The 26,668-nt window shown below is 45.9% G+C and overlaps 1 protein-coding gene across 3 annotated transcripts in view; it reads left to right on the forward strand.

The window, feature by feature from the left end:
• Positions 1–10: 10 nt before the first annotated feature.
• Positions 11–26,668, forward strand: part of PRCC (PRCC, proline rich mitotic checkpoint control factor) — a 31,371-nt gene continuing 4,713 nt past the window's right edge. For 2 of the 3 annotated variants that reach the window (XR_003121058.1, XM_025395501.1), the window contains exons 1-4: positions 11–1,062; positions 14,023–14,070; positions 18,030–18,596; positions 23,950–24,045. Coding sequence is in view for 2 of the 3 variants with exons in the window: in XM_025395501.1 (XP_025251286.1) it covers positions 595–1,062; positions 14,023–14,070; positions 18,030–18,596; positions 23,950–24,045 (1,179 nt within the window). In the remaining variant the exon portion in view is untranslated. The remainder of the gene's footprint in view (positions 1,063–14,022; positions 14,071–18,029; positions 18,597–23,949; positions 24,046–26,668) is intronic. The other variant, XM_025395511.1, reaches the window with a different exon arrangement.

Genomic DNA, 26,668 nt, shown 5'->3' on the forward strand with positions numbered 1-26,668 from the left:
CTCTAAGAGCACCACATCTCCCAGAAATCTTAGTGGCCAAGGGGCTACCCTAGGGAACTTCAAGTACCGAAATGCTCTCTTATCCGTCTCGGTGACTGCCGTGGTGACCGGTGGGGCTTGTAGTCACCTCGGAATTGTTAGGGGACGAAAAAAACTACTCACCCCAAGTGTCCCTGCGTCAGAGGCGGGTTTCTCTTCTGTCTCTCTCTGCTCTCGCCTAAATCCTTCCTCGGACTCCAACTCCCGCCGTGTCTTGCGCTGAGATCCCTGCGACAAAGAATCGGGCTGTGTCCAAAGTGTTCTTTGGGAGTTGTAGTTCCTCTATTGGTGAGGCAAGGAGGAGGCGGAGTGACTCGGCGGCCATTAGCTGTGTGTAGTTGCCCGGGACTAGGAGCTTAAGTGAAGGGGGACGCCTTTTCGGTGGAAATCAGCCGTAGCCATGAGCTTCTGCCGCGGCTAGCCCTAGAGTACGGAGCAGGCGGACTTTTCGATTCCCCGCCCCGCCAGGTGGCGGGGCCTACTAGGCCTCCGGGCATCCCCGGTCTCAAGTAGGCCTCATCTGCCGGCAAGGGCGCCCCAAACGCGGGAGGCGCCATGTCGCTGGTTGCTTACGCCAGCAGCGATGAGAGCGAGCCGGATGAGGCTGAGCCCGAGCCGGAGGAAGAGGAGGCGGTGGCCCCTACATCTGGGCCCACTTTAGGGGGCTTGTTCGCTTCTCTCCCTGCGCCCAAGGGCCCGGCCTTGCTGCCTCCGCCCCCTCAGATGCTGGCCCCAGCGTTTCCCCCGCCGCTGTTGCTTCCCCCACCCACCGCAGACCCCAGGCTTCAGCCTCCTCCCCCCTTGCCCTTCGGCCTGGGAGGCTTCCCCCCACCTCCAGGCGTGAGCCCGGCTGAAGCGGCGGGAGTTGGGGAGGGACTGGGATTGGGGTTGCCCTCGCCCCGAGGCCCTGGCCTCAGTCTGCCCCCTCCAATTGGCGGTGCCGGCCCCCCGCTGGGGCTTCCCAAGCCAAAGAAGAGGAAAGAGCCCGTGAAGATCGCGGCGCCGGAGTTGCATAAGGGAGATGTGAGTATCCGGGGAAGGCACCCCCAGACTGTCCATCGGGTTTGAGTCGGCGGTAGGAGGGACATGTGGAGATTTCGGAACTCCTTCCCACAAACACATCCGTGGATTCAAGGCCACTGGAATTCTCTTATAATGTGATTAATTGAGCTGAAGTTGGTCAACTTCGGGGAGTTTGGGTGTTTGCCCATGTGGGTTTCCTGAAGCTGGGCTTGCCTGCAGAAGGTCACATGTCATCATCACCTGGTACTGACAGGCCTAGGGACACTTGGATCCGCTCCCCCTCTGCATCTTCACCTCAGTCCAGCTTTTTCCCCTTTCCTCCTACTGAGAACAGGATGAAATCTGGCACCTGAGGAATGACAGGAGACAGGGCTCCTGAACCTTTGCCGAACATCTGGGACAAATCTTTTCCTTGCCTCTGAACTCAAAAACATCAGGCCTGGAGGAAAATGATAGTAATCTTGGATTCTATTTTTGAGGGGAGTTAGAGGAGAAATCGAATGTTTGTTGAGTGCAGATCGTTTGCCGTTCATTGGTCCTTTCTTTCAATTATTACAGAGCTCTGGGAGGTAACATACTATTGTTTTACAGATGAGAAACAGGTGTCCAGCATGCACGATTTTACCCGGCAAAGGGCAGAGTGAAGATTAAGGTTCAGTCTCTCTGAACCTCAGATCTGTGCCTCATTTTCACCATTTAGCCATGGTCAAAGCTAGGTGAATTAGGATGCTTGGGTACTGTTTCTAGAAGAGGCAGCGAGTCTTACCTGTTTCTGTATGTGACAGTGGAAAAATACAAGGCTGCTTCTGGAGTGAGGGCTTTGGAGATAAAGGAGAGATTAAGCCTGGGAGCAGGAACTGCTTAGAATTACTTACCAGAGGGAAATTTATTGCCTTTGCTTTTCTTCAGACTCCCAGCTCTGCCTAGGAGCCATTTTCATTCTTTGAACCTGCTGTTCCTTAAATTTCTTCCCTCAGATATCCTAATGTTCTCTCCCTCACCTCACTTGGCCTAAAAGGCCTGTTTTCTGTGAGGACTTCCCTAGCCTGTTATTTAAATTGCAACCCCCTATAACCTCCTTCTCCCCATTGCTCTTTGTTTTATTTTTCTCCATTGCACTTAACATCATCTATCCTCCCACTAGTATATAAACTCCATGAAGACAGGGATTAACAAAAAAAATTCACTGCTATAATCCTAGTACTTACAACAGTGCCTGGCACATACTGAATACTCCCATGGATGTTTTATGAGGGAAAGAACTCCAACATGGATTCTTCATGGAAGGAGGTTGCAGAGTTTCCCTCCCTATCTTGTTGGAAACTTTCTTCCTTTTTTTTTTTTTTGAGACAGAGTCTCCTTCTGTCGCCCAGGCTGGAGTGCGGTGGCGCGATCTCGGCTCACTGCAAGCTCCGCCTCCCGGGTTCACTCCATTCTCCTGCCTCAGCCTCCCCAGTAGCTGGGACTACAAGCGCCTGCGGCCACACCCGGCTAATTTTTTTTCTATTTTTATTAGAGACGGGGTTTCACTGTATTAGCCAGGATGGTCTCGATCTCCCGACCTCGTGATCCACCCGCCTTGGCCTCCTAAAGTGCTGGGATTACAGGCGTGAGCCACCGCGCCTGGTCACTTTCTTCCATTTTATTTCCCGCTTCTTGCACACCTGAGAGTCTGTCATCCTAAGTCTAGGATCCAAAAAAAAGCCTTTTATTGCTCCATGGAAACTTACCTTGGCTTTGATTTAACCTGGAACATGGAAGGATCCCTGAATGAGACAAATAAAAACAGTCTACACGGACATGGAAAGGCTCATTTCTAGCGCTGTGAAGGCAGCATTATAGAAAGTTGGGAGAGGATGTAGAATCTGCCATTTAGGTTGGCTGAGGTGGCAGAAAACTCTGAAGACTCCTAACACTCCCTCCTTTGTAAGCATTCACTAAATTTCTGAAGTGAACAGTGACATGGCTAATTAAAGTCCTAGCCCTTGCTGGTTGAGTTTCCCATTTTTGTTCTGTTCAAGTTGGTCTTTTTGTTCTTGGAACACGTAATTCCTGCAGAAAGGTAGCCTAAGAATGTTCAAGATGGTCAGGTGAGGGTAACCTTTGTCTTTATTTATCTTTTGAGATGTAGTTTCGCTCATTGTCCAGGCTGGAGTGCAATGGCACAATCTCGGCTCACCGCAACCTCCGCCTCCAGGGTTCAAGCGATTCTCCTGCCTCAGCCTCCCGAGTAGAGTACCTGTGATTACAGGCGTGCGCCACCATGCCCAGCTAATTTTGTATTTTTGGTAGAGACTGGGGTTTCTCCTTGTTGGTCAGGCAGGTCTTGAACTCCTGACCTCAGGTGATCTGACCACCTTGGCCTCCCAAAGTGCTGGGATTACAGGCGTGAGCCACCGTGCCAGCCAACCATTGTCTTTAAAAGAGCTGTGCCCCTCCAGTTCTAAGCCCCTCCAGTTCTGAGCTCTATGTCTTACACTTAGTAGGCTCTTAGTACACAGTTGAAAGAATGAATTAGGTTTCCTTAAGTAAATAATTTCCCTTTAGAGTTTGGTGGTGAAGTAGAAGTAATTAGAAGTAATTAACTCTCAGCTATTTCATTCAATTGATATTGAGCTCTTTCTTTGTACCTGGAGCTAAGAATGTACAGTAGTGAACATGATAGCCCCAGCCCAAAAGGAGCTTATGATCTACTGGAGAAAACAGAAGGAAATAGATTTTAGATAAAGGCAGAGAAGGACCACGATAAGCTGGTGCCATTGGAGTACACCTAGTGGGCATTAGTCTAGTCTTGGGAGGTTGGGGAGCCCTCTAGGGGGAGATGTCTAAGCAGAGATAAGGCTGATGAAAGGGTAGTGTGGGAGCAGCACAGCAGAGGAAACAATGTATAAAAGCTTGGAGGACAAAGAGGGAGAACGCTTTCAGGGAATCTCAGGTGAGTTAAGCACAGTGGCTGGAGCATTTGAGAGGGTGGGGAGTGCTGAGAGAATGGGGCTAGAGAGAGAGAGGCTGAGGCCAGATAATGGGCCTTGGATGCCATGCTAGGGTCTTTCTACCTTATTTGGGGGTAGTGAAGACCCCTTAAAGGCAAGAAATCTCTGATCACAGAGTGGTGAGAAACTTGGAGGGAGCAAGACTGGCAGAATTTGAGAGGCTGGTTGGCCTGGTTGATGAACTAGGGGATGGAGAGAACTGGAGCATCGAGGTACATTTAGGAGGGGGAAGTGGTAAGACTGGAGGATTGATTAGATGTTACACTAAGGAGAGGATTCAAGGTTGACCCCCACTGCATTTTGCCTCAGGCAGCTGGGGGGTTGGTGTTGCTATTTATTGAGGGAATACAGAAGGCAGAGCAGATTGGGGATTAGATTTCATTTGTTGCAAGTGTTAGAAGCCAGCTCAAGCTAGTTTAAATGTTGTTTTTTTTTTTTTTTTTCTTTTCTTATTTAAATAAATGAAGATGTTGTCTCACTATGTTGCCCAGGCTGGTCTTGAACTCTTGAGCTCAAGCAGCCCTTCTGCCTTGGCCTCTCGAAGTGCTGGGATTACAGATGTGAGCCACCATGCCTGGCCTTAAATGGTAATGCATCATAAATATACTGTGGTACCTCAGAAGGAACCTGCATCAGGAACCTGAGATCTGTTGGGGATCTCTACACAGCTGTTCTTTGCACATTTGATTCATTTAAAAAAAATTTTTATTTTATTTTTAAATTTTAATATATTTATTTATTTATTTTGAGACCAGATTATGAGACTGGTTAATTTTTGTATTTTTAGTAGAGATGGAGTTTCACTATGTTGCCAAGGCTGGTCTCAAACTCCTGGGCTCAACTGATCTGCCTGCCTTGGCCTCCCAAAGTGCTGGGGTTACAGGCGTGAGCCACTGCTCCTGGCCTTGATTCATTATTTCTCTGCGGATTAGCTTCTTAACCTTTGTTGTAGGTGAAAGATGGCCACCCACACCTTGGTTTTTTTTCTCTGCGGATTCATTATTCCTCTGCAGATTAGCTTCTTAACCATTGTAATAGGTGAAAGATGGCCACCCACACCTTGGTTTTTATTTCTTTCCTTTTAGAGATCAGTCCAGATTGAACTACGATGGTAGTCTCAATTCTGGTTTTCCTGGAGTGAGAATTTGGTTGATTTGATTTGGGTCATATTACCCAATCATCTGTAGTCAGGGTAGTACCAAATTCTCCCTCCAGGTATATTCCAAAATTAAATTCAGTCAGTTTTTGATTTTTGTGAGGAATTAGGAATGATCCATAGAATGGATAATCATCCCATCTTTTTCCCTTCTTGCTGTGACCCAAGCTACACTGGTTGATTTCATAGGCTTAGGGGAGGCAGACTTCCCCTAGCGTATGAAAAACCAAAATCAGAAGAATAAGTCTGCTGGAAGAGTTTTCTATCATATAATGCGTATTCCAAAGCACACAGAAATTTTAGGGTTATCTGGATTAGTATTTATCACCACTTTCAGATTGTTTACCCAGATAGTAGAAAATTTGAAGCTCTGAGACATATTTCACTAATTTTTGTCACTTCTAGTAACCAAATAAGAATTGCCTGCAGTGGATTTAGCTAAGTTTTAGCCCTAGCTAAAGGGAAGGGAGAGTGTGCTTATATGTGTGGGGCACCTGCTTAATGTCTGACACTTACCTTTAGTTTATAAAGAAGAAATCAGAAGTTTAGAGAACAGAGGTGATTTGCCTGAAAACACACAGTCTGTGGGTAGCTGCGATTGTATTTGAACCTGGATGAGATTTGTTGTGTTTGTCGGGGTGTCTATTGAAAACATAGAAGGAAGAGCCTGGGGCAGCCAGAAAGCAGAAAGCAATACAAATGAGGAGTGCAAAAATGGGAGTGAAAACGGTATCCTAGCAGCAGGTACTTGAGACTTAAGAGTAAAAAAGGTTGATGAATCTAGCAAATGGGGATAATAGTAATGATTAGGGTTTGGAGCCCCCAGGTGTGGGGCTTAGGGGGCGTCTGTTCTTGGGTTATTTCCTCGTTGGCTTTTAGTCCTGGCAGCTAGTGATTGCTTTTTGGAGAGGGAGTGTCTCAGAGCCAGAGCCTGGGAAGATAAGAGAGAGGCTGCCATGGGGAATGAGGCTCTGATAGATTAGCAGATCCCACAGGACCTAGCTTAATGGAAAATGTCTGTTTCCGTTCTTGCTCAGCAGTCTCGGGGTATGTGCGTCTTGTCACTCTTGGCAGCTGGAACAGAGAGGACAGTGGTGGCCATTAAGGCTCAGGTTCTCGTGAGGCCAAGGAGAAATACAGTACTTTCTTATTAACAAACTCAACAGTTTGTTTCTCTTTTTTTTTTTTTTTTTTTTTTTGAGACGGAGTCTAGCTCTGTCGCCCAGGCTGGAGTGCAGTGGCCAGATCTCAGCTCACTGCAAGCTCCGCCTCCCGGGTTTACACCATTCTCCTGGCTCAGCCTCCCGAGTAGCTGGGACTACAGGCGCCTGCCACCTCGCCCGGCTAGTTTTTTGTATTTTTTTAGTAGAGACGGGGTTTCACCGTGTTAACCAGGATGGTCTCGATCTCCTGACCTTGTGATCCACCCGTCTCGGCCTCCCAAAGTGCTGGGATTACAGGCTTGAGCCACCGCGCCCGGCCTGTTTCTCAAAACCAATGTGTGCCTGTTGTGGCCGAGGACACTCTCAGCCCTGGATGCTTCGGTGTTTCTAGCATTGCCCGTCTTCCTTGATCTAATGGCACAGACCCACTCAGATGGCCATTTGCTGGTCTTTAGCACTCTCTAGAAGTTGACTCCACAACCTCCATTTAATATACTCCTGAGGAAAACTGGTTGGCAGTTCCTCAAAAGGTGTGTTTGTTTTTTTTTTTTTTTTTCTGAGACGGAGTCTCGCTCTGTTGCCCAGGCTGGAGTGCAGTGGCCGGATCTCAGCTCACTGCAAGCTCCGCCTCCCGGGTCTACGCCATTCTCCTGCCTCAGCCTCCCCAGTAGCTGGGACTACAGGCACCCGCCACCTCGCCCGGGTAGTTTTTTGTATTTTTTTAGTAGAGACGGGGTTTCACCGTGTTGGCCAGGCTAGTCTCGATCTCCTGACCTCGTGATCCGCCCGTCTCGGCCTCCCAAAGTGCTGGGATTACAGGCTTGAGCCACCGCGCCCGGCCCCCTCAAAAGGTTAAACAAACAGAATGATGATCCACCAATTTCACTCCTAGGTGAAAAGAATCAAAAGTGGAGATTCAAACAGATACTTGTATGCCAGTGGTCATAGCAGCAATACTCCCAGTAGCCAAAGGTGGCAACAACCCAAGTGTTCATCAACAGTAGATAAAATGTGGTATGTGCACACGTTGGGATATTATTCAGCCTTAAAAAGGAATGAAATTCTGATACGTGCTACAACATGGATGGACCTTGAAGACGTTATGCTAAGTAAAGTAAGCCAGTCACAAAAGGACAAATATTGTATAGTTCCACTTATATGAGGTACCTAGAAAAGTCAAGTTCATAGAGACAGAAAGTGGAATAACAGTTACCAGGGGCTGGGGAAGGTGAGGATAAAGAGTTACTGTTTAATGGGTGCAGAGTTTCTTTCTTTCTTTCTTTTTTTTTTAAAATGAGACAGGGTCTCAGTCTGTTGCCCAGGCTGGAATGTAGTGGCTTGATTATGGCTCACTGCAGCCTCTACCTCCTGGGCTCAAGCAACCCTCCTGCCTCAGTCTCCCCAGTAGCTGGGACCACGGTAATATGCTACTGTACCTGGCTATGTTTTTAAAAAACTTTTTTGCGAGGCATGGTGGCTCATGCCTGTAAACCCCACACTTTGGGAGGCCGAGGCGGGTGGATCACGAGGTCAAGAGTTCAAGACCAGCCTGGCCAAGATGGTGAAACACTGTCTCTACTAAAAATATAAAAATTAGCTGGGCGTGGTGGCGCATGCCTGAAATTCCAGCTACTTGGGAGGTTGAGGCACAGAATTGCTTGAACCGGGGAGACAGAGGTTGCAGTGAGCCGAGATTGCGCCACTGCACTCCAGCCTGGGTGACAGAGTGAAACTCCATCTCAAAAAAAAAAAAAAAAAGCCAGGTGAGGTGGCTCACACCTGTAATCCCAGCACTTTGGGAGGCTGAGGCGGGTGGATCACAAAGTCAGGAGATCGAGACCATCCTGGCTAACACGGTGAAACCCCGTCTCTACTAAAAATACAAAAAATTAGCCAGGCGTGGTGGTGGACGCCTGTAGTCCCAGCTACTTGGGAGGCTGAGACAGGAGAATGGTGTGAACCCAGGAGGCGGAGCTTGCAGTGAGCTGAGATCATGCCACTGCACTCCAGCCTGGGCCACAGAGCAAGACTCTGTCTCACAAAAAAAAAAAAGAAAAAAATTTTTTTGTTTGTGGAGATGGGGGTCTTATGATATTCTCCGGGCTGGCCTCAAACCCCTGGGGCTCAAGTGATCCTCCTGCCTCATTTTTCTTTCCTTTTTTTTTTTGAGACAGGGTCCTGCTCTGTTGCCCAGCCTGGAGTGTAGTGGCACAATCTTAGCTTACTTCAGCCTTGACCTCCTTGGCTCAAGCAGTCCTCCCACCTCAGCCTTCTGAGTAGCTGGGAGTATAGGCCCATGGCTGATTTAAATTTTTTTTTTTTTTTTTGAGACATAGTTCCATCTGTCACCCAGGCTGGAATGCAGTGGCATGATCTTGGCTCACTGCAACCTCCACTTCCCGGGTTCAAGCGATTCTCCTGCCTCAGCCTCCTGAGTAGCTGGGACTACAGGCGCCCGCCACCATCCCCGGCTAATTTTTGTATTTTTAGTAGAGATGGGGTTTCACCATATTGGCCAGACTGGTCTTGAACTCCTGACCTTGTGATCTGCCCACCTCGGCCTCCCAAAGTGCTGGGATTACAGGCATGAGCCACCATGCCCGGCTAATTTTTAAAATTTTTTGGTAGAGATGAGATCTGTCTACAGTGCCCAGACTTGTCTCAAATTCCTGGGCTCAAGCAATCCTCCCATCTGGGCATCTCCAAATGCTGGGATTATAGGGGCGAACCACTGTGCCTGGCCATCCCCGCTTTGCCTCATTTTTGAAGTTGTTATTTTAGTGTTCTGTTTCAGGGAGTCTGTCGTTTATGGTGTGTCATGAGATTATTTATAATAGGGGTCAGTAGAAGTTTTATATAAGATGTTTGGGCTGGGTGCAGTGGTTCATGCCTGCAATCCCAACACTTTGGGAGGCCAAGGCAGGTAAATTGCTTGAGGACAAGAGTTTGAGACTAGCCTGGGCAACAGAGTGAGACCCCGCCTTTTATCTCTACAAAAAAATTTAAAACATAAAATAGCTGAGCATGATGGGCAAGTGTCTGTAGTCCCAGCTACTTGGGAGGCTGAGGCAGGAAGATTGCTTGAGACCAGGAGTTTGAGGTTACAGTGAGCTGTAATTGTGCCACTCTACTCCAGCCTGAGCACAGCAGAGCAAGACCATGTCTTAAGGGAAAAAGGTGTTCAAAGAGAAGAGTGATTGTGAGTAGCCATAGCAATCCTCTAAATCTAGAAATAGACTGTTGTGAAGTCTTTGTACAGGTTTTTTTTGTGTGTGCTTTTAAACTATAAACTCAGGTTGTCAGTATAATGGAAACGATCTGTGACATTTACAGAGAAATTGAATTTTCTTTCCACCGTGGATCTGGCCTTCAATTCTATTAGCTGTGGGGCATTTTGCCTGCTACAGTCTCAGAGTAGCCACTTTTTGTTTTTCAAAGGATTGAATGAAAAATGAGTAAATTGCCTGATACATAGGACGCACTTGGTAGATGGTTGTGCTTTCCTTTGCCACCCTTTCCTTTATCCCCCACATTTAGATACCAAGATGGATTTCCCTTATGGATTTAAAAAATATATATATATATATTTGATAGCAGTTAGTAATTAAACTCATTGTGTACTGACTACTGGGAGGAAGTATTCAACTATAAGAAATACCCTTTGCTGGGCCGGGCCCGGTGGCTCACGCCTGTAATCCCAGCACTTTGGGAGGCCGAGGAGGGGGATCACCTGAGGTCAGGAGTTCGAGACCAGCCTGACCAATATGGAGAAACCCCATCTCTACTAAAAATACAAAATTAGCTGGGCGTGGTGGCACACGCCTGTAATCCCAGCTACTAGGGAGGCCGAGGCAGGAGAATCGCTTGAACCTGGGAGGCAGAGGTTGCAGTGAGCCGAGATCACGCCATTTGACTCCAGCCTGGGCAACAAGAGCAAAACTCTGTCTCAAAAAAAAAAAAAAAAAAAAAAACAGAAAGAAAAAAAAAAGAAATACCGTTTGCCGTCAGAGTGAAGGCAATAATATATGTGAAAAATGTAATGTTTACAGAGCAGGCACAAATGAACCCGAATTAATATGATGCCACCCTAAACAAATGAGTGATGTAGGGACACCTAGTGAAAAGGAGCAAGGTGAGATTCATCAGAGAGACTTCTCAGGAGTTTTGAGTCAGGAAGTACAGAACGCAGATTGGTAACAGAATGAGAGGTGGCAGTGATATGGGAGGGGTGGGAGTGACAAGGGGAAGGACTTACATGAAAGGAAGCACAAATACAAACAGGAGATTCTTTAAGGGGATGCAACATTTTTATTGTGAGTTGACAATTTATCATTGTACCTATAGGATACACGATGATGTTAAGAATTATGAATACTGTAGAATAATTAAACTAATATAGCTGTCACTTCAAATGCTTATTATTATTTTTTTTTTTTGTGGTGAGAACATTCGAAATTCACTCTCAGCAGTTTTGAAATGTATAATACACTATTATTAGCTATATTCACCATACTGTGCAATAGATCTCAAAAATACCCTCAGACTTCTTCTTCCTGTCTGAGATTTTGTACCCTTTGACCATCATCTCCTCAGTGGTAACCACCATTGTGCTCTGCTTCTATGAAGTACATTCTTTTACCATTGTAATTTTGGCTCACTATAACTTCCACTTCCCAGGCTCAAGCGATCCTCTCACCTCAGCCTCCCTAGTAGCTAGGACCACAGGTGTGCATCACCATGCCCAGCTAATTTTTAATTTTAAAAATTTAAAAATTTGTAGTAGTAGTATTATTATTGAGACCAAGTCTTGCCTGTCACCCAGGCTGGAGTGCAGCGGCGCAAGCTTGGTGCTTACTGTAACCTTCGCTTCCTGGGTTCAAGCAATTCTCCTGCCTCAGTCACCCGAGTAACTGGGACTACAGGCAAAGGCGCCCGCCATCATGCCCAGCTAATTTTTGTATTTTTTGTAGAGCTGAGGTTTCACCATACTGGCCAGGCTGGTCTCGAACTCCTGACCTCAAGTGATCTGCCTTCATTGGCCTCCCAAAGTGCTGGGATTACAGGTGTAAGCCACTGGACTGGGCCTATTTTAAATTTTTATTTATTTTTATTTTGTAAAAAATTTCTGAGTGAGGTCCTTCTTTTATTTTCTATTTCATCTTTAAAAAAAAAAAAAAAAAAATTAGAGGTGGGGGTCTCATTGTGTTGACCAGGCTGGTCTTAAACTCCTGGCCTCAAGTGATTCTCCCATTTTGGCCTCCCAAAGTGCTAGGATTACAGGTGTGAGCCACCATGCCTGGTCTAATTTTTTTTCTTTTTTTGTTTTTTGAGACAGTCTGCTCTGTCACCCAGGCTGGAGTCCAGTGGCACAATCTCAGCGCACTGCAACCTCCGCCTCCTGGGTTCAAGCAATTCTTGTACCTCAGCCTCCTGAGAAGCACGTGTCACCACGCCTGGCTAACTTTTGCATTTTTATTTATTTATATTTTTGAGACAGAGTTTCACTCTGTCGCCTGGGCTGGAGTGCAGTGGCATGATCTTGGCTCACTGCAACCTCCGCCTCCCGGGTTCAAGCGATTCTCCTGCCTCAGCCTCCCGAGTAGCTGGGATTACAGGCATGTGCCACCACACCCAGCTAATCTTTTGTATTTTTAGTAGAGACGGGGTTTCACCGTGTTGTTTGGGCTGGTCTCAAACTCCTGGGCTCAAGCAATCCTCCCGCCTTGGCCTCCCAAAGTGCTGGGATTACAGGCGCGAGCCACCGTGCCACACTGTCATATGGTAAATTCTATTGTTAATTTTTAAAAAAATTTTATTATTTTTATTTAGTATTTGAGACAAGTTCTCACTCTGTCGCCCAGGGTAGAATGCAGTGACATGATCACGGCTCGCTGCAGCCTTGACCTCCTAGGCTCAGGTGACCCACCTCAGCCTCCTGAGTAGCTGGGACTACAGGCGTGTACCACCACGCCTGACTAAATTTATATTCTTAGTTTTCTTAAGGCACCTCCATACAGTTTTCCTTAATGGTAGTACTAATTGAGGGGATGTTTGAACCATACTTCGTGCTCTTATCTTATACTGCCCTTTATTTTTATTTTATTTTGTTTTTTGAGGCAGAGTCTTGCTCTGTCACCCAGACTGGATTGCAAGATCTTGGCTCATTGTAACCTCTGCTTTCCTGGTTCAAGCATTTCTCCTGCCTCAGCCTCCCGAGTAGCTGGGATTACAGGCGCCCACCACCTAATTTTTGCCCAGCTAATTTTTGTATTTTTAGTAGAGACAGGGTTTCACCATGTTGGCCAGGGTGGTCTCAAACTTCTGACCTCAGGTGATGCACCTGTCTTGGCCTCTCAAAGTGCTGAGTTACAGGTGTGAGCCACTGTGCCCAGCCTTGTACTGCCTTTTATTACAGTGATTTGGGTACCTATTATTCTTACTGGATTATAAATTCTTTGAGGGCAGGTACTTTTTTCATATCATGGCACACACAGGGAATCTTTGAAGCACACTGAGGGAAATGGTCCAGACTGAGACTAGTGGTCTAGGACTCTAGCTGGCCAAGCCCTGCCTGGGACACTGGTTAGGAAATGCTGTGTACAGTACTTAGCACAGTGTCTTGAATATAATAGGTAATTATGATTGAAAGATCCTTGGAACAGGTAAATTCAAAAAGGAACTTGTGAGATATGAGAGCGAGTATAGAACAGCAGAGGATTTGAGTTCTCACAGAATCTTGGAGATGAATGGGATCTGAAATTCTTGCCTAATCACTTTTTTATTTACAGATATCCAAACCAAGGCCCTGGGAACAAATGGAAAGCTTTAAGTTTCATGGCTGGGGGAATAATTTTTTAAAATAAAAACGTTAAAGCTTGCTATTCGTATGCCTTGTGGTTCTCCTTTACTTGAAGATGCCAAGGAACTGAGATTGAGCTAAAAGTTTAGCTATTTTTCAGCATGAGAGCTTGTCTTAGAAACAATCCTGATGAGTCAGAAGGATAACACAGATGACCTTCTGTCTTGCCCCAGATCCTTACGATCATCATTTGCCTGCTTTCTTCCTGGGCATGAACAACTGTGTCAGACAATAGATCATACTTGGAGAGGGAATGGATTTCTCCAATGGCTTTGACCTTTAATGCCTCATAGAGGAGTAGTTAACACACCACTCAATCCCACTGGAGTTCCCCAGCTTTGTGGTTATGTAGTCTATATAAGTGGTTTTAAAAGTGAAGCTGAGATTGGGTGAAATTGTAGGCCAATTCCCATTCATCTTCTAGTGGACAGAATTATAGGAAGAAGAATGGGTATAGCTTTTCCTTTCCACCAAGGACCAAATGGGAGGAGATAGTCTTAATTTAACAGAAAAGAAATGGATGCCAAAAAGGCTGTGCAACAGGTCTGCGAGGGCAGGGGAATTGAGTAATCAAGGGAGGCCAAGGCATACCCCGATTTCTCTGAAGCTGTTTGAGATCAGGAAGGGAGCTGTGTTGTTTGACTGGGCCTGGGGTGAGTGTACCTCTGACAGAGGTGGGGCACAGACAAGATGGCCTCTGTTGTCCAACCCTTCCTATGTGCTTTATTTAATGTGTTTCCTTTACTGTCCTGAAACAGTGAGGCCTTACTTCATTTCTTTTTCTCTTAGTCAGATTCTGAGGAAGATGAACCCACAAAGAAGAAAACTATCCTTCAGGTAAGCATTGTGACATAAACCATTTTTTTTTCTCTTCCTGTATTATTTTCTCAAAGACAGAACTTACAGCACCCAGCAGTTTTCAAATTAGGTTTAGAGCAAACACAGATATTTGAGGACTATTTAGGTTTGGCTTTGCTTTTCTTTATAACTTCAGACCTTGTGCATCTATACCCTCTCCACTCTGTTCCTGGCTTTAACATGCTGGTATTACCTTTCCTGGAAGACAGGCAGTGGTAGGGAGATGAATTGTAACTCAATTCAGTTCATTACATATAGTGTAAAAGGATTATTTAGGGAGGGTAGAATAAGTGGATTAGTCAAAATGATGTTAAAATTGTCTGTCTTCTCCCTATCTTATTTTTAACCTAGAAAATAAGCATTTAAATAGCACTTACTGTGTACTAGGCACTGTTCTAAGTGCTTTACTAGCATTTAATTGATTTCATCCTCATGATAGTGCCTAAGTCATAGTATTATCATCCCTGTTTTACATATGAGGAAACGAGGAATTTGCCTAAGATCAGACAACTAGTATGGGCAGAGCTGGGATTCAGACTCAGGCAATCTGACAATTTTTTTTTTTTTTTGAGACGGAGTTTCTCTCTTGTTGCCCAGGCTGGAGTGCAATGGCATGATCTTGGCTCACCATATCCTCCTCCGCCTAGTTCAAGTGATTCTCCTGCCTCAGCCTCCTGAGTAGCTGGGTTTACAGGCATGCGCCACCACACCTGCCTAATTTTGCATTTTTAGTAGAGCCAGGGTTTCTCCATGTTGGTCAGGCTGGTCTCAAACTCCTGACCTCAGGTGATCTGCCCACCTCGGCCTCCCCAAAGCGCTGGGATTACAGGCGTGAGCCACCGTGCCTGACCAGTATTGAGTCCAAGCTCTTAACTGCTGCACTTAGCTCCTTGTAATTGAAACCAGAAGTCCTCAACAAGACAGTGCTAGTAGATGATTTCCCTGCTGTTTGCTTCTGTTTCCCCTCATCTCAGTACCATTATCCTGGCCCCCAGGAGTTTCTTCCCATTCCTTCCACACTTGGTGATTTATATATTCTAACCTGATGTTGATCGTATAAAGTGGCTGTCTTGCCTGGCACGGTGGCTCACACCTGTAATCCCAACACTGGGAGGTCCAGGCAGGCAGATCACCTGAGGTCAGGAGTTTGAGACCAGCTTGACCAACATGGTCTATACTAAAAATACAAAAATTAGCCAGGTGTGGTGGCGGGTGCTTGTTGTCCCAGCTACTCGGGAGGTTGAGGCAGGAGAATCGCTTGAACCCGGGAGACGGAAGTTGCAGTGAGCTGAGATTGTGCCACTGCACTTCAGCCTGGGCAACAGAGCAAGACTCTGTCAAAAATAAATAAATAAATAAGTAAATAAATAATATTATAAAATAAAATAAATAAAATAGTGGCTGTCTTGTGATTCAAGTATATGGTACGAAGCTGCCCCTTCTCCTGACTCGGTTAAATGTTGCTTCCACCTCTGAGCGGTCTTAGAAGGACGTAGTTGTGTGGAAGTTAGAAAGATAACTGGTGAGGCTGGTGTTTGCATTTATAGTGGATGAAAAAGGAGTCATGGACGACGCTAGCATGCTGAGACTGAGCAAAGGCAGTCCTGTTACCAGGATAGCTTCCTGGAGGAGGTGGACTGGCTCAGAAGGCGCCCCCACTGTAAGACTAAAGACTGTAAAGAACAGTCTTCCAGGTGGTAGGAAGAAATGAGTAGACAGAGGAATTGTGAGCTCTTAAGGCAGAGTGGGGACCTAGGATTGCAAAGTGTTGTAGCCCTGACCCCAGATATCTGATAAGTCAGACACTTCAAAGGTAGCCTGAGGGTGTGCTCCGCCCCATACCTCAGTCTGGTTTCTATGAACCGGAGCCCCTGGGCGCCGCCAGGCTGGACTAACCCAAATTTGTGAACACACACACAGCAAGAAGAGCCCACTCTCCAGATGAGCAGTTGTGTGTGGCTTGACTCAAATGTCTTATTCACTCTGGGCATTTCTTGGCTGAGAAGGCTGGAGTACACAGGTACTCTAAGACAGTGACACAGTGACCATATCCATTCTGTTTTTCCAATTGTCATTTCCCTCAGCTCTACAGTTAGGCCAAGCTGGCCTTTTAGCATAGAGAAAGCAGAATCAGAGATTATTTTGGGTAATAGGAACTCTGAATAGGCTGGGCCAATTAGCTTACAGATCAAAAGTTAAATGCTTGACTCTGGCATTAACAAGCTAATATGCCACATCTATAGGGCCTTCCTTGGGTAGGGTAGGGACTTTCTTCAGATTAAAAAAATGCAGCATATATATACTCATTTCTGGCTGACAAAACTACCTCTGTATGTATGATGGCACTAAACATGCTAAAATTACATATTTTTGTAAAAAGCAGTAATGTCTTAGATTAGGGAAATTTGCAAGCTGAGTAAGTCTGAAAAGAACTGAAGATGATCTTACAAAAACCCTTTCAGTCAGCTAATGTAGGATTCTATGGTTGTAACTGAAAAATACCCTTAGGCCAGGCGCTGTGGCTCACGCCTGTAATCCCAGCACTTTGGAAGGCCGAGGGGGTGGATCACAGGTCAGGTGTTCAAGACCAGCTTGGCCAAGATGGTAAAACCCCGTCTCTACTGAAAATACAAAAATTAGCCAGGCATGCATGGTTTGGGCCCCTGTAATCCCAGCTACTCGGGAGGCTGAGGCAGAGAATTGCTTGAACCTGGGAGGGGGAGGTTGCAGTAAGCCGAGATCATGTCACTGCACACCAGCCTGGGTGACAGAGCAAGACTCCGACTAAAAAAAAAAAAAAAAAAAAAATACCTTTAGCACTTAAGTCCTGAGGGAGCTGCTCCATCCACACTGAGGCTTCAGGTTCCTATCTAAGGGGGGAAAGAAAAGACAAAGGAAATCCTGTTTCCTGTGCTCTGGGGATGGTGACAAGGAGAGCAATTTAAAGGGTTGGAAAAAGCTGTGTGAAGGCACCTTGCAGTCTCTGGACTCACTGCTTCCTTGTTGAGCGTGCTGGGCCTCCAGTCTTTCCTAGGCACCATTAGCACTGCCGAGGGGTCTTGCTCAGGGTTAGCTTTCTCCCTTGATTAGGCAAAGGGACTATTATTTATTTATTTATTTTATTTTTTGAGACAGAGTCTCACTCTGTCACCCAGGCTGGAGTACAGTGGCTGGAGTACAGTGGTATGATATTGGCTCACTGCAACCTCCGCCTCCTGGGTTCAATGCAATTCTCCTGCCTCAGCCTCCCAAGTAGCTGGGATTACAGGGCCCAGCTGGGATTATAGGCATCCGCCACCACGCCCGGCTAATTTTTGTATTTTTAGTAGAGGCAGGCCTTCAATATGTTGGCCAGGCTGGTCTGGAGCTCCTGACCTCGTGATCTGCCCACCTTAGCCTCCCAAAGTGCTGGGATGACAGACGTGAGCCACTGCGCCTGGCCGGGAGGGAACTTCTGGCAGCAGTATGAATGTCTCTTTTGGACAGAACCTGGTTCCTGATTTTGGGTAGTGTTCCGAAGGAAGGCGAGGGCTCTTGTGTTAAGAGGTCCCTTCAGGACATGGAGAGAGGTTGAGTGATGAGCTGGAGAGACCTGGGCTTTTTGGGAGGAAGGATGATGCGAGGTTAAGAGCATCATATTTGTTGAAGACAGAGTTGAGGAAGGCTCGCTCTGTGGAAGAGGGCAGTGGAGCTGGGTTGGGATGGAAGAGAAGAAGAATGATACCTCACCTTGGGAGAAGCAGCCCGCAGAAAGGTCTGAGGTAGCAGGAGTCAAGCCCAGATTGGGTGGTCTGAGTGGATGGAAGTAAGGAGGAAACAAGGGCTGGTAAGACTTTAGGCTAGAGAACTTATCTGTAATTGTTGTTTTTGGTGTTGCTAGTACATAAAATCTCACTTGTCATCTTTCTTTCCTCCTACCCCAAACCTGGGCTCACCAGGGATCCGGCGAGGGGACTGGTTTGTCTGCCTTGCTTCCCCAACCTAAAAACCTGACTGTGAAAGAGACTAACAGGTTGCTCCTGCCCCATGCCTTCTCCCGCAAACCCTCGGATGGCTCCCCTGATACTAAGCCCTCCAGACTGGCTTCTAAGACCAAGACTTCCTCTCTTGCCCCTGTTGTGGGCACCACAACCACCACTCCGTCGCCCTCTGCTATCAAGGCTGCTGCCAAGAGTGCTGCCCTGCAGGTGACAAAGCAGATCACGCAGGAGGAAGACGACAGTGATGAGGAAGTAGCCCCCGAAAACTTTTTCTCCCTCCCTGAAAAGGCCGAGCCACCTGGAGTTGAGCCATACCCTTACCCCATCCCCACTGTCCCTGAAGAGCTGCCTCCAGGCACGGAACCAGAGCCGGCTTTCCAGGACGATGCAGCCAATGCCCCCCTTGAATTCAAGATGGCAGCAGGCTCAAGTGGGGCCCCTTGGATGCCTAAGCCTGGGGATGACTACAGCTACAATCAGTTTTCCACGTATGGCGATGCCAATGCTGCTGGTGCTTATTATCAGGTGGGTAGGAGGCACAGAGGGCAGGCGAGGGAATATTGGAACATGGTGGTCAAGGAGAGCTTTAAGCTAGTGATACAGCCTCTGTGGTGTCACTGTGGCTTAATTTATTAGGCCGCAGAACATACCTGTATTCTGAACCATATTAATCTAAATTGCCCAAGTCTTGAAGTCTGACAGGGTGAACCACATAAATGACACCTTTATTTTGAAAACAATCTATTTATTGTTTATTGATCCATAATATTTGTACATATTTGTGATTGATATATATATATATCTCTGTTTTTTTCTTCCTAACCTTTATTTTAGGTTCAGAAGGTACATATACAGGTTTGTTACATGGGTAAATTGCATGATACAGCGGTTTGGTGTACAGATTTTTTTTTTTTTGAGAGAGAATCTGTGTTGCCCAGGCTGGAGTGCAGTGGTGCAATCTTGGCTCAACTGCAACCTCTGCCTCCTGAGTTCAAGTGATTCTCCTGCCTCAGCCTCCCGAGTAGCTGGGACTACAGGTGTGTGCCACCACTACCACGCCCCGCTAATTTTTGTATTTGTATTTTATATTTTTTGAGATGGAGTCTTGTTCTGTTGCCCAGGCTGGAGTGCGGTGGCACGATCTTGACTCACTGCAACCTCTACCTCCCAGGTTCAAGCAACTCTCCCTCTTCAGCCTCCCTAATAGCTGGGACTACAGGCACATTCCACCATGCCTGCTAATTTAATTTTTGTATTTTTAGTAGAGACGGGTTTCACCATTTGACCAGGTTGGTCTCAAACTTCTGGCCTTAAGTGATCTGTCCATTTCAGCCTCCTAAAGTGATAGGATTATAGTGTGAGCCACCACACTTGGCTGTAATAGGTAGTTTTTGATCCTCACCCTCCACACTCAAGTAGGCCCTGGTGTCTATTGTTCCCTTCCTTGTGTCCATGTGTACTCAGTATTTAGTTCCCATTTATAAGTGAAAACGTGGTATTTGGTTTTCTGTTTCTGTGTTAATTTGCTTAATGGCTTCCAGCTCCATCCATGCTGCTGCAAAGGACATGATTTTGTTCTTTTTTTATGGCTGTGTAGTATTCCATGGTATATGTGTACCACATTTCCTTTTTTCAGTCCACTGTTGATGGGCATGTAGGTTGGTTCTGTGTCTTTGCTATTGCGAATAGTGCTGTGATGAAATGTGTGCATGTGTTTTTACAGTAGAATAATTTATATTCCTTTGGGTATATACCCAGTAATGGAGTTGCTGGGTTGAATGGTAGCTCTGTTTTAAGTTCTCTGAGAAATCTCCAAACTGCTTTCCATGGTGGCTGAACTAATTTACATTCCCATCCCCAGTGTATAAGTGTTCTCGTTTTCTCCACAACCTTGCCAGCATCTGTTATTTTTTTACTTTGCAATAATAGCCATTCTGACTGGTGTGAGATGGTATCTCATTGTAGTTTTGATTTGTATTTCCCTGATAATTAGTGATGTTGAGCATTTAAAGATATAGATATTGGCCATTTCTATTACTTGTTTTGAGAAGTGTCTATTCAGATCCTTTGCCCACTTTTTCATGAAATTATTATTATTTTAATTGTTAAGTTTGAGTTTCTTGTATATTCCACAATATAGTCCCTTGTCAGATGGATAGTTTGTAAATATTTTCTCCCGTTCTACATGTTGTCTCTTCATTCTGTTGTTTCCTTTGCTATGCAGAAGCTTTTTGGTTTAATTTAATATAGTGCCATTTGTCGAAGTTTGGTTGTGTGTGTGTGTTTTTTTGTTTTGTTTTGTTTTTTTCCCCCAAGATGGAATCTCGCTCTGTCGCCTAGGCTGGAGTGCAGTGGTGCAGTCTCGGCTCACTGCATCCTCTGCCTCCCAGGTTCAAGAGATTCTCTTGCCTCAGCCTTGAGTAGCTGGGATTACAGGTGCCTGCCACCACACCCGGCTAATTTTTGTATTTTTATTTATTTATTTATTTATTTATTTAGAGATGGAGTTTCGCTCTTGTTGCTCAGGCTGAAGTGCAATGGCGCGATCTCGGTTCACCACAACCTCCGCCTCCCACGTTCAAGTGATTATCCTGCCTCAGCCTCCCGAGTAGCTTGGATTACAGGCATGCGCCACCACACCTGGCTAATTTTTTGTATTTTTAGTAGAGGCGGGTTTCTCTATGTTGGTCAGGCTGGTCTCGAACTCCTGACCTTAGGTGATCCGCCCACTTCAGCTTCCCAAAGTGCTGGGATTACAGGCGAGAGCCACTGCGCCGGGGCGTTGTTTTTATTTAATTAATTAATTAATTAATTTTTTTCTTGAGACAGGGTCTTGCTCTGTCGCCCAGGCTGGAGTGCAGTGGTGCGATCCCAGCTCACTACAACCTCCGCCTCCTGTGTTCAAGCGATTCTCCTGCCTCAGTCTCCTGGGTAGCTGGGATTACAGGCATGTGCCACCACGCCCGGCTAATTTTTTTTGTATTTTTAGTAGAGACGGGGTTTCACCATGTTGGCCAGGCTGGACCTGAACTCCTGACCTCAAATGATCTGCCCACCTGGGCCTCCCAAAGTGCTGGGATTACAGACGTGAGCTCCCGCACCCTGCCTATTTTTAATTTTTAATTTTTTTACTTTTGAGATGGAGTCTTGCTCTGTCACCCAGGCTGGAGTGCAGTGGTGTGATCCCGGCTCAATGCAACCTCCACCTCCCGGGTTCAAGCGATTCTCCTGCCTCAGGCCTCTTGAGTAACTGGGATTATACCCGCCTGCCCCACGCCTGGCTAATTTTTGTATTTTTAGTAGAGACTGGGTTTCACCATGTTGGTCAGGCTGGTCTGGAGCTCCTGATCTCAGGTGATCTGCTCGCCTTGGACTCCCAAAGTGATGGGATTACAGGTGTGAGCCACCGTACCCCGCCGACTTTTGGTTTTATTGTCTGTGCTTTTGAGGTTTTAGCTGTAAAATTTTTGCCTAGACCAGTGTCCTGGAGCACTTCCCCTATGTTGAAAACAAAATCTGATTGTGGGAGCTGATCAGAGGTATGAAGGGAAGGCGGAAGAGGACTGGTATCTAATCTTGGAGTTATAAGATAGCTTCCTGAAATGTGGATGATGAGCATAAGGGAATCTATGGCATAGACTTCTAGATAGCAGTTAGTCTAAGAAGAGTTTCTAGAGGTGAGGAGTATTGAGAAAAACAGGAAGGGACAGTTGGGGCCAAAGAGGAAAGAATGGAATCTGGAGGGTTGAGTGCAAAATAAGAATAAAGAGAATCACCTCACCACCCCCCCCAACCCCCCAAAAAAAAGAAGAATAAAGAGAATCGTGAGCGTGATTTGAGGTTTGAATCTCAAGCTAAGTTTGGTCAAGTTACTTAACCGCCTCTCAGTCTCAGGTTCTTTAGGTTAAAATGGGATATCAGAGAAACTCAAAGCATTGCTAAAATAATTACATTAGTTTAGCATGGTGGTTCCTGGAAAATAGTCAATGTTCAATAAATGCTGATTGTAACTTTTTATTCATGTTGTATTCACCTGTTGTTTGGAAGAGATATTTAGATTTGATCCATATGGCCTCAGAGAGTAAAAGTATAGAATGCCAGGTTGTAAGCAGGTTTAAGAGATAATTCCTAGCAGTCAGAGCTTCCCAAGATGTAGAGGGCTCCTAGGAGCAGGAGCTGGGGGACCTGGCACCAGTGGTGGAGTTGAACAGAGGCAGCTTGCTGGCCCCATAACTGGGCAGCTTCAGCAAGTTTAAAAACTGCTGGCCTGGGATGGTTGGAAGACTTAAGTCCCTTCAACCACTGTGATTCTCTGAATGGTCAGCATTATTGTTTTCAATCTGGGCATGAGTGAAGAGGGAGGGCTTTGTGGAGAACCTGTTCTGACCAAATACTTTGAAAACAATTGTGTTTCCTAAATCTTTGCTGTTAAGCCTTGTTGTTTCATAGGTTGAGCAGAGATAGTATATCTGCCCTTAAGGTTGTTGTTAGAAGGATGAAGGAAGATAGGCTGGGCCCGGTGGGTCACACCTGTAATCTCAGCACTGTGGGAGGCCAAGGTGGGTGGATCACCTGAGGTTAGGAGTTCGAGACCAGCCTGACCAATATGATGAAACTCCGTCTCTAGTAAAAATACAAAAATTAGCTGGGCATGGTGGCATGCGCCTATAATCCCAGCTACATGGGAGGCTGAGACAGGAGAATCACTTGAACCCAGGAGGCGGAGGTTGCAGCGAGCCAAGGTGGCACCATTGCACTCCAGCCTAGGCAACAAGAGCGAAACTCCATCTCAGGAAACAAACAAAAAAAAAGAAGGATGGAGAAAGATAGTGTTTTTAACTCTTTAGCAGAAAAAAAAAAAGATGCTATGTAAATTGAATAACAAATTAGAATTCTATGTGCAGTTATAAACACCATTGAGATAATCTATGTAAATTAAAGCACTTTAAATACACTAGGGGACTCTGAAATTTAAATGTATCTTATTGTGAATACCATTTAAAAAAAATCCATACTCTAATTGCTCTGGATTTTTATATATTATTTTTATGTAGTGAATGTTAAACCTATTTTCATTTAGCTCATCATAAAATGAATATTCTTAGAGGGGCATTTCTTGGAGTTTAAGACGAAGTGGAAGAATTAGGAAAAAGTGTAGGCCCTTGGAGGAAACAGTTTATTGGCCCTGTGGCTGCCTGACTTGGCCAAGCAGGGGCCTTGCCCTTGCCTTCACCCTCCTCTTCTTTAGGATCTGCAACAACATCTGGGCCACTCACCTCTAAGGGGAATCATGAGATTCCTGAACTAAAAATCTGGTAAATAAACCTGCTTTGTTCCCAGCTTTGTAAGTTTCATTGTATCCTAATAGTGGTTATTTTAAATCAGAGATCTATAGCCTCCCCACCCCGTTTAGACTGTTTCCCTGTATCCACGGGACCAAACTAGAATGAGGAGCAGGAATGGCATGACATATGCCTTCTTGTCCCTGCTCGCATCGTAGCTCACTGGGGTCTTATGAGCAGGAGGAGCAGGGCTGAGGGCATGGTAGAGGTAAGGGGTGAAAGTCGCTCTTAGGAAGTAGCTGAGGGAGTAAGGTATAGACTGAAGCAGGAGAGACAGTTTTTATTTCTTGTTACCCTTTCCTAAAAAATACCTATCTGTCTGGATAGTGTAGATGAGAAAAGCTGTAGGGACTGTTCTTGAGTTATAGGTAGGTCCTTGGGATCTATGCCTTTAACTGGTCTGTTTGAAGAAGCTGTAGTGTGGATATCTCACCACTGCCTCTTTGATGATGATTTTCCATTTCTGGACAGACCTTACCTTCCCCTCTCCTACTGTGCCCTCAGTTGGTGTGTTTTTCTTTCCTGTTTGGCTGCAGGATTATTACAGTGGTGGCTACTATCCTGCACAGGACCCGGCCCTGGTCCCACCCCAGGAAATTGCCCCAGATGCCTCCTTCATCGATGACGAAGCAGTAAGTTAACAAAGCACAAGTGACCATCTTTGACCCCTGGGCACCATGTTTCAAATCTGAAGCCAAAGGAAATTAAAAAACACACACACACAAGACAAAACTGTATCAGGATTAGGTTGGCAACATGTAACGGAGAAACTCTAATTAATAGTGGCTTATATAAAGCAAGTTAGTTTTTTTCTTCATGGAAGAAGGATACAGGGGTGCTTTGGAAGCTCCACAGAGTCAGGGATCTAGTCTCTTTTTTTTGGGTAGAGACGGGGTCTTGCTTGTTGCCCAGGCTGCACTTGAACTCCTGGGCTCAAGCAATCCTTCTGCCTTGGTCTCCCAAAGTGGTGGGATTACAGGTGTGATTTACCATGCCTGGCCTCAGTCTCTTTCTGATCATTGCTTTGCCATCCCTAGGCTGTGGCCTTTATTCTTACGGTCCATGATAGCAGTTAAAGCTACAGCCATCACACTGGCATTGAAGATGCAGCAGGGTAGAGAAAGAAAGAGGAGGAACACTTCACCTCCCTTTCTAGGAGACTTCCTGAAAGTTCCTAAGAGCACGTCCATTTTGATCTCACTGACTAGAATCTGCTCAAGTGACCATAGCTAGTTGTTTGGTTTTTTTTGTTTTCTGTTTGTTTGTTTTGAGCAGAGTCTTGCTCTGTCGCCCAGGCTCGAGTACGGTGGCACGATCTCAGCTCACTGCAACCTCTGCCTCCCAGGCTCAAGCGATTCTTGTGCCTCAGCCTCCTGAGTAGGAGTAACTGGGATTACAGGCATGTGCCACCATGCCCAACTAATTTTTGTATTTTTAGTAAAGATGGGGTTTCACCACGTTGGCTCAGGCTAGTCTCAAACTCCTGGCCTCAAGTGATCAGCCCATCTTGGCCTTCCAAAGTGCTGGGATTACAGGCGTGAGCCATCGCATCTAGCCGGCCATATCTAGTTCTAAGGGGGTCTAGGAAATGTAGTGTTTTATTAGTTGTGTGGTAATATGCCTAGCAAAAATTTTGGATTCTTTCACACTAAAGAAGAGGAGAATGGATCTGGGGAGGCACCAAGCAGCTATGTTAAATAACCCTTGTGTTTCACATAATGGTCTCTCCCTGCTGCTAGCTTTCCCAAGCTTCAGCAAAAGGAAGGGTAAAAGCACAATGTCCTGTGACTTTCAGGCCGTTACTCGGGATATAAAGTACTGTTCTATCTTATCTGCAGGGAAGTCACAGCCTATTGGGAGGGATCTGCAGAAATAGGGGGTGCTACCTTTCCATGGAGGTTCTTATAAAAAATAATTCTTCTCTGCTTACCTTTTCCCAGAAAGGTGTCCATCCCTTTGCATACTTCTGCCTGTGCTTGTTACTGTTCATCCACTTCCCTATGGATCTCCTTCTTGGCAGATTTGATAGTTGGTTTCTTTGGGAACCAACTAAGCCTAGGAGACAGCTGAGAACCCACTTAGTGGCAAAAGTCAGTTTCTTATAGGTGGAGTGAGTATACAAGGCCTCACTAATGTTGAGATCAGAACCTGGGTCTCACTGAAGCTTCTGAGTTTTAAAATTCTATTCTCCTTCACCCACATTCCCTTTGAGGCACACCTCTGGATGACTTGTGTGGTTTGCATTTTGTTTTTTTGGGAAGAGGAAAGAGTAGCAGTCTCCTAGAAAGTTTACTGGGCTTTCTTTTTTCTTTACCCTTAAAAACTTTTGAAGTTAAAGCTAAGCCTCTGTGTGTATGTGAGGCTCCTTTTCTATGCAGCCCCACATTCTTTGTCTCTGATGTCCAATTTGGTGTGGGGTCTGTTGATTCGGTGATACCGAACAATTAGAAGGAACAGAGATGGACAAAGAACTGATTTTTAAAGGAGAAATCCTGGAGTTCTGTGTTTTTTTGGGGCTTGGAATTTTATTTTTTTAGAGGCAAGGTCTTGCTGTGTTTCCCAGGGACCACAGGCACGCACCACCACACCCGGCTAATTTTTTAATTTTTTTATAGAGATGGGGTCTCACTTTATTGCCCAGGCTTGTCTCAAACTCCTGGGCTCAAGTGATCCTCCCACCCTTGCCTCCCAAAATGCTGGTATTATAGGTGTGAGTCACCCTGCCTGGCCTGCTCTGAATTCTTTTTTTTTTTTTTTTGAGTCTGAAAACTCTTTTGAGACAGAGTTTCACTCTTCTTGCCCAGGCCAGAGTGCAATGGTGCAATCTCGGCTCTCCGCAACCTCTGCCTCTCTGGTTCAAGCAATTCTCCTGACTCAGCCTCCCAAGTAGCTGGGATTACAAGTATGCACCACCACGCCTAGTTGATTTTATATTTTTAGTAGAGACGAGGTTTCTCCATGTTGGTCAGGCTGGTATTAAACTCCCGACCTCAGGTGATCCGCCTGCCTCGGCCTCCCAAAGTGCTGGGATTACAGTTGTGAGCCACCGTTCCCGGCCTGCTCTGAATTCTTTTTTTTTTTTTTTTTTTTTGAGACAGAGTCTCGCTCTGTCGCCCAGGCTGGAGTGCAGTGGCCGGATCTCAGCTCACTGCAAGCTCCGCCTCCCGGGTTTACGCCATTCTCCTGGCTCAGCCTCCCGAGTAGCTGGGACTACAGGCACCTGCCACCTTGCCCGGCTAGTTTTTTGTATTTTTT

Source organism: Theropithecus gelada, chromosome 1 (genome assembly GCF_003255815.1).
Source record: "Theropithecus gelada isolate Dixy chromosome 1, Tgel_1.0, whole genome shotgun sequence".
Lineage (NCBI taxonomy): Eukaryota > Metazoa > Chordata > Mammalia > Primates > Cercopithecidae > Theropithecus > Theropithecus gelada.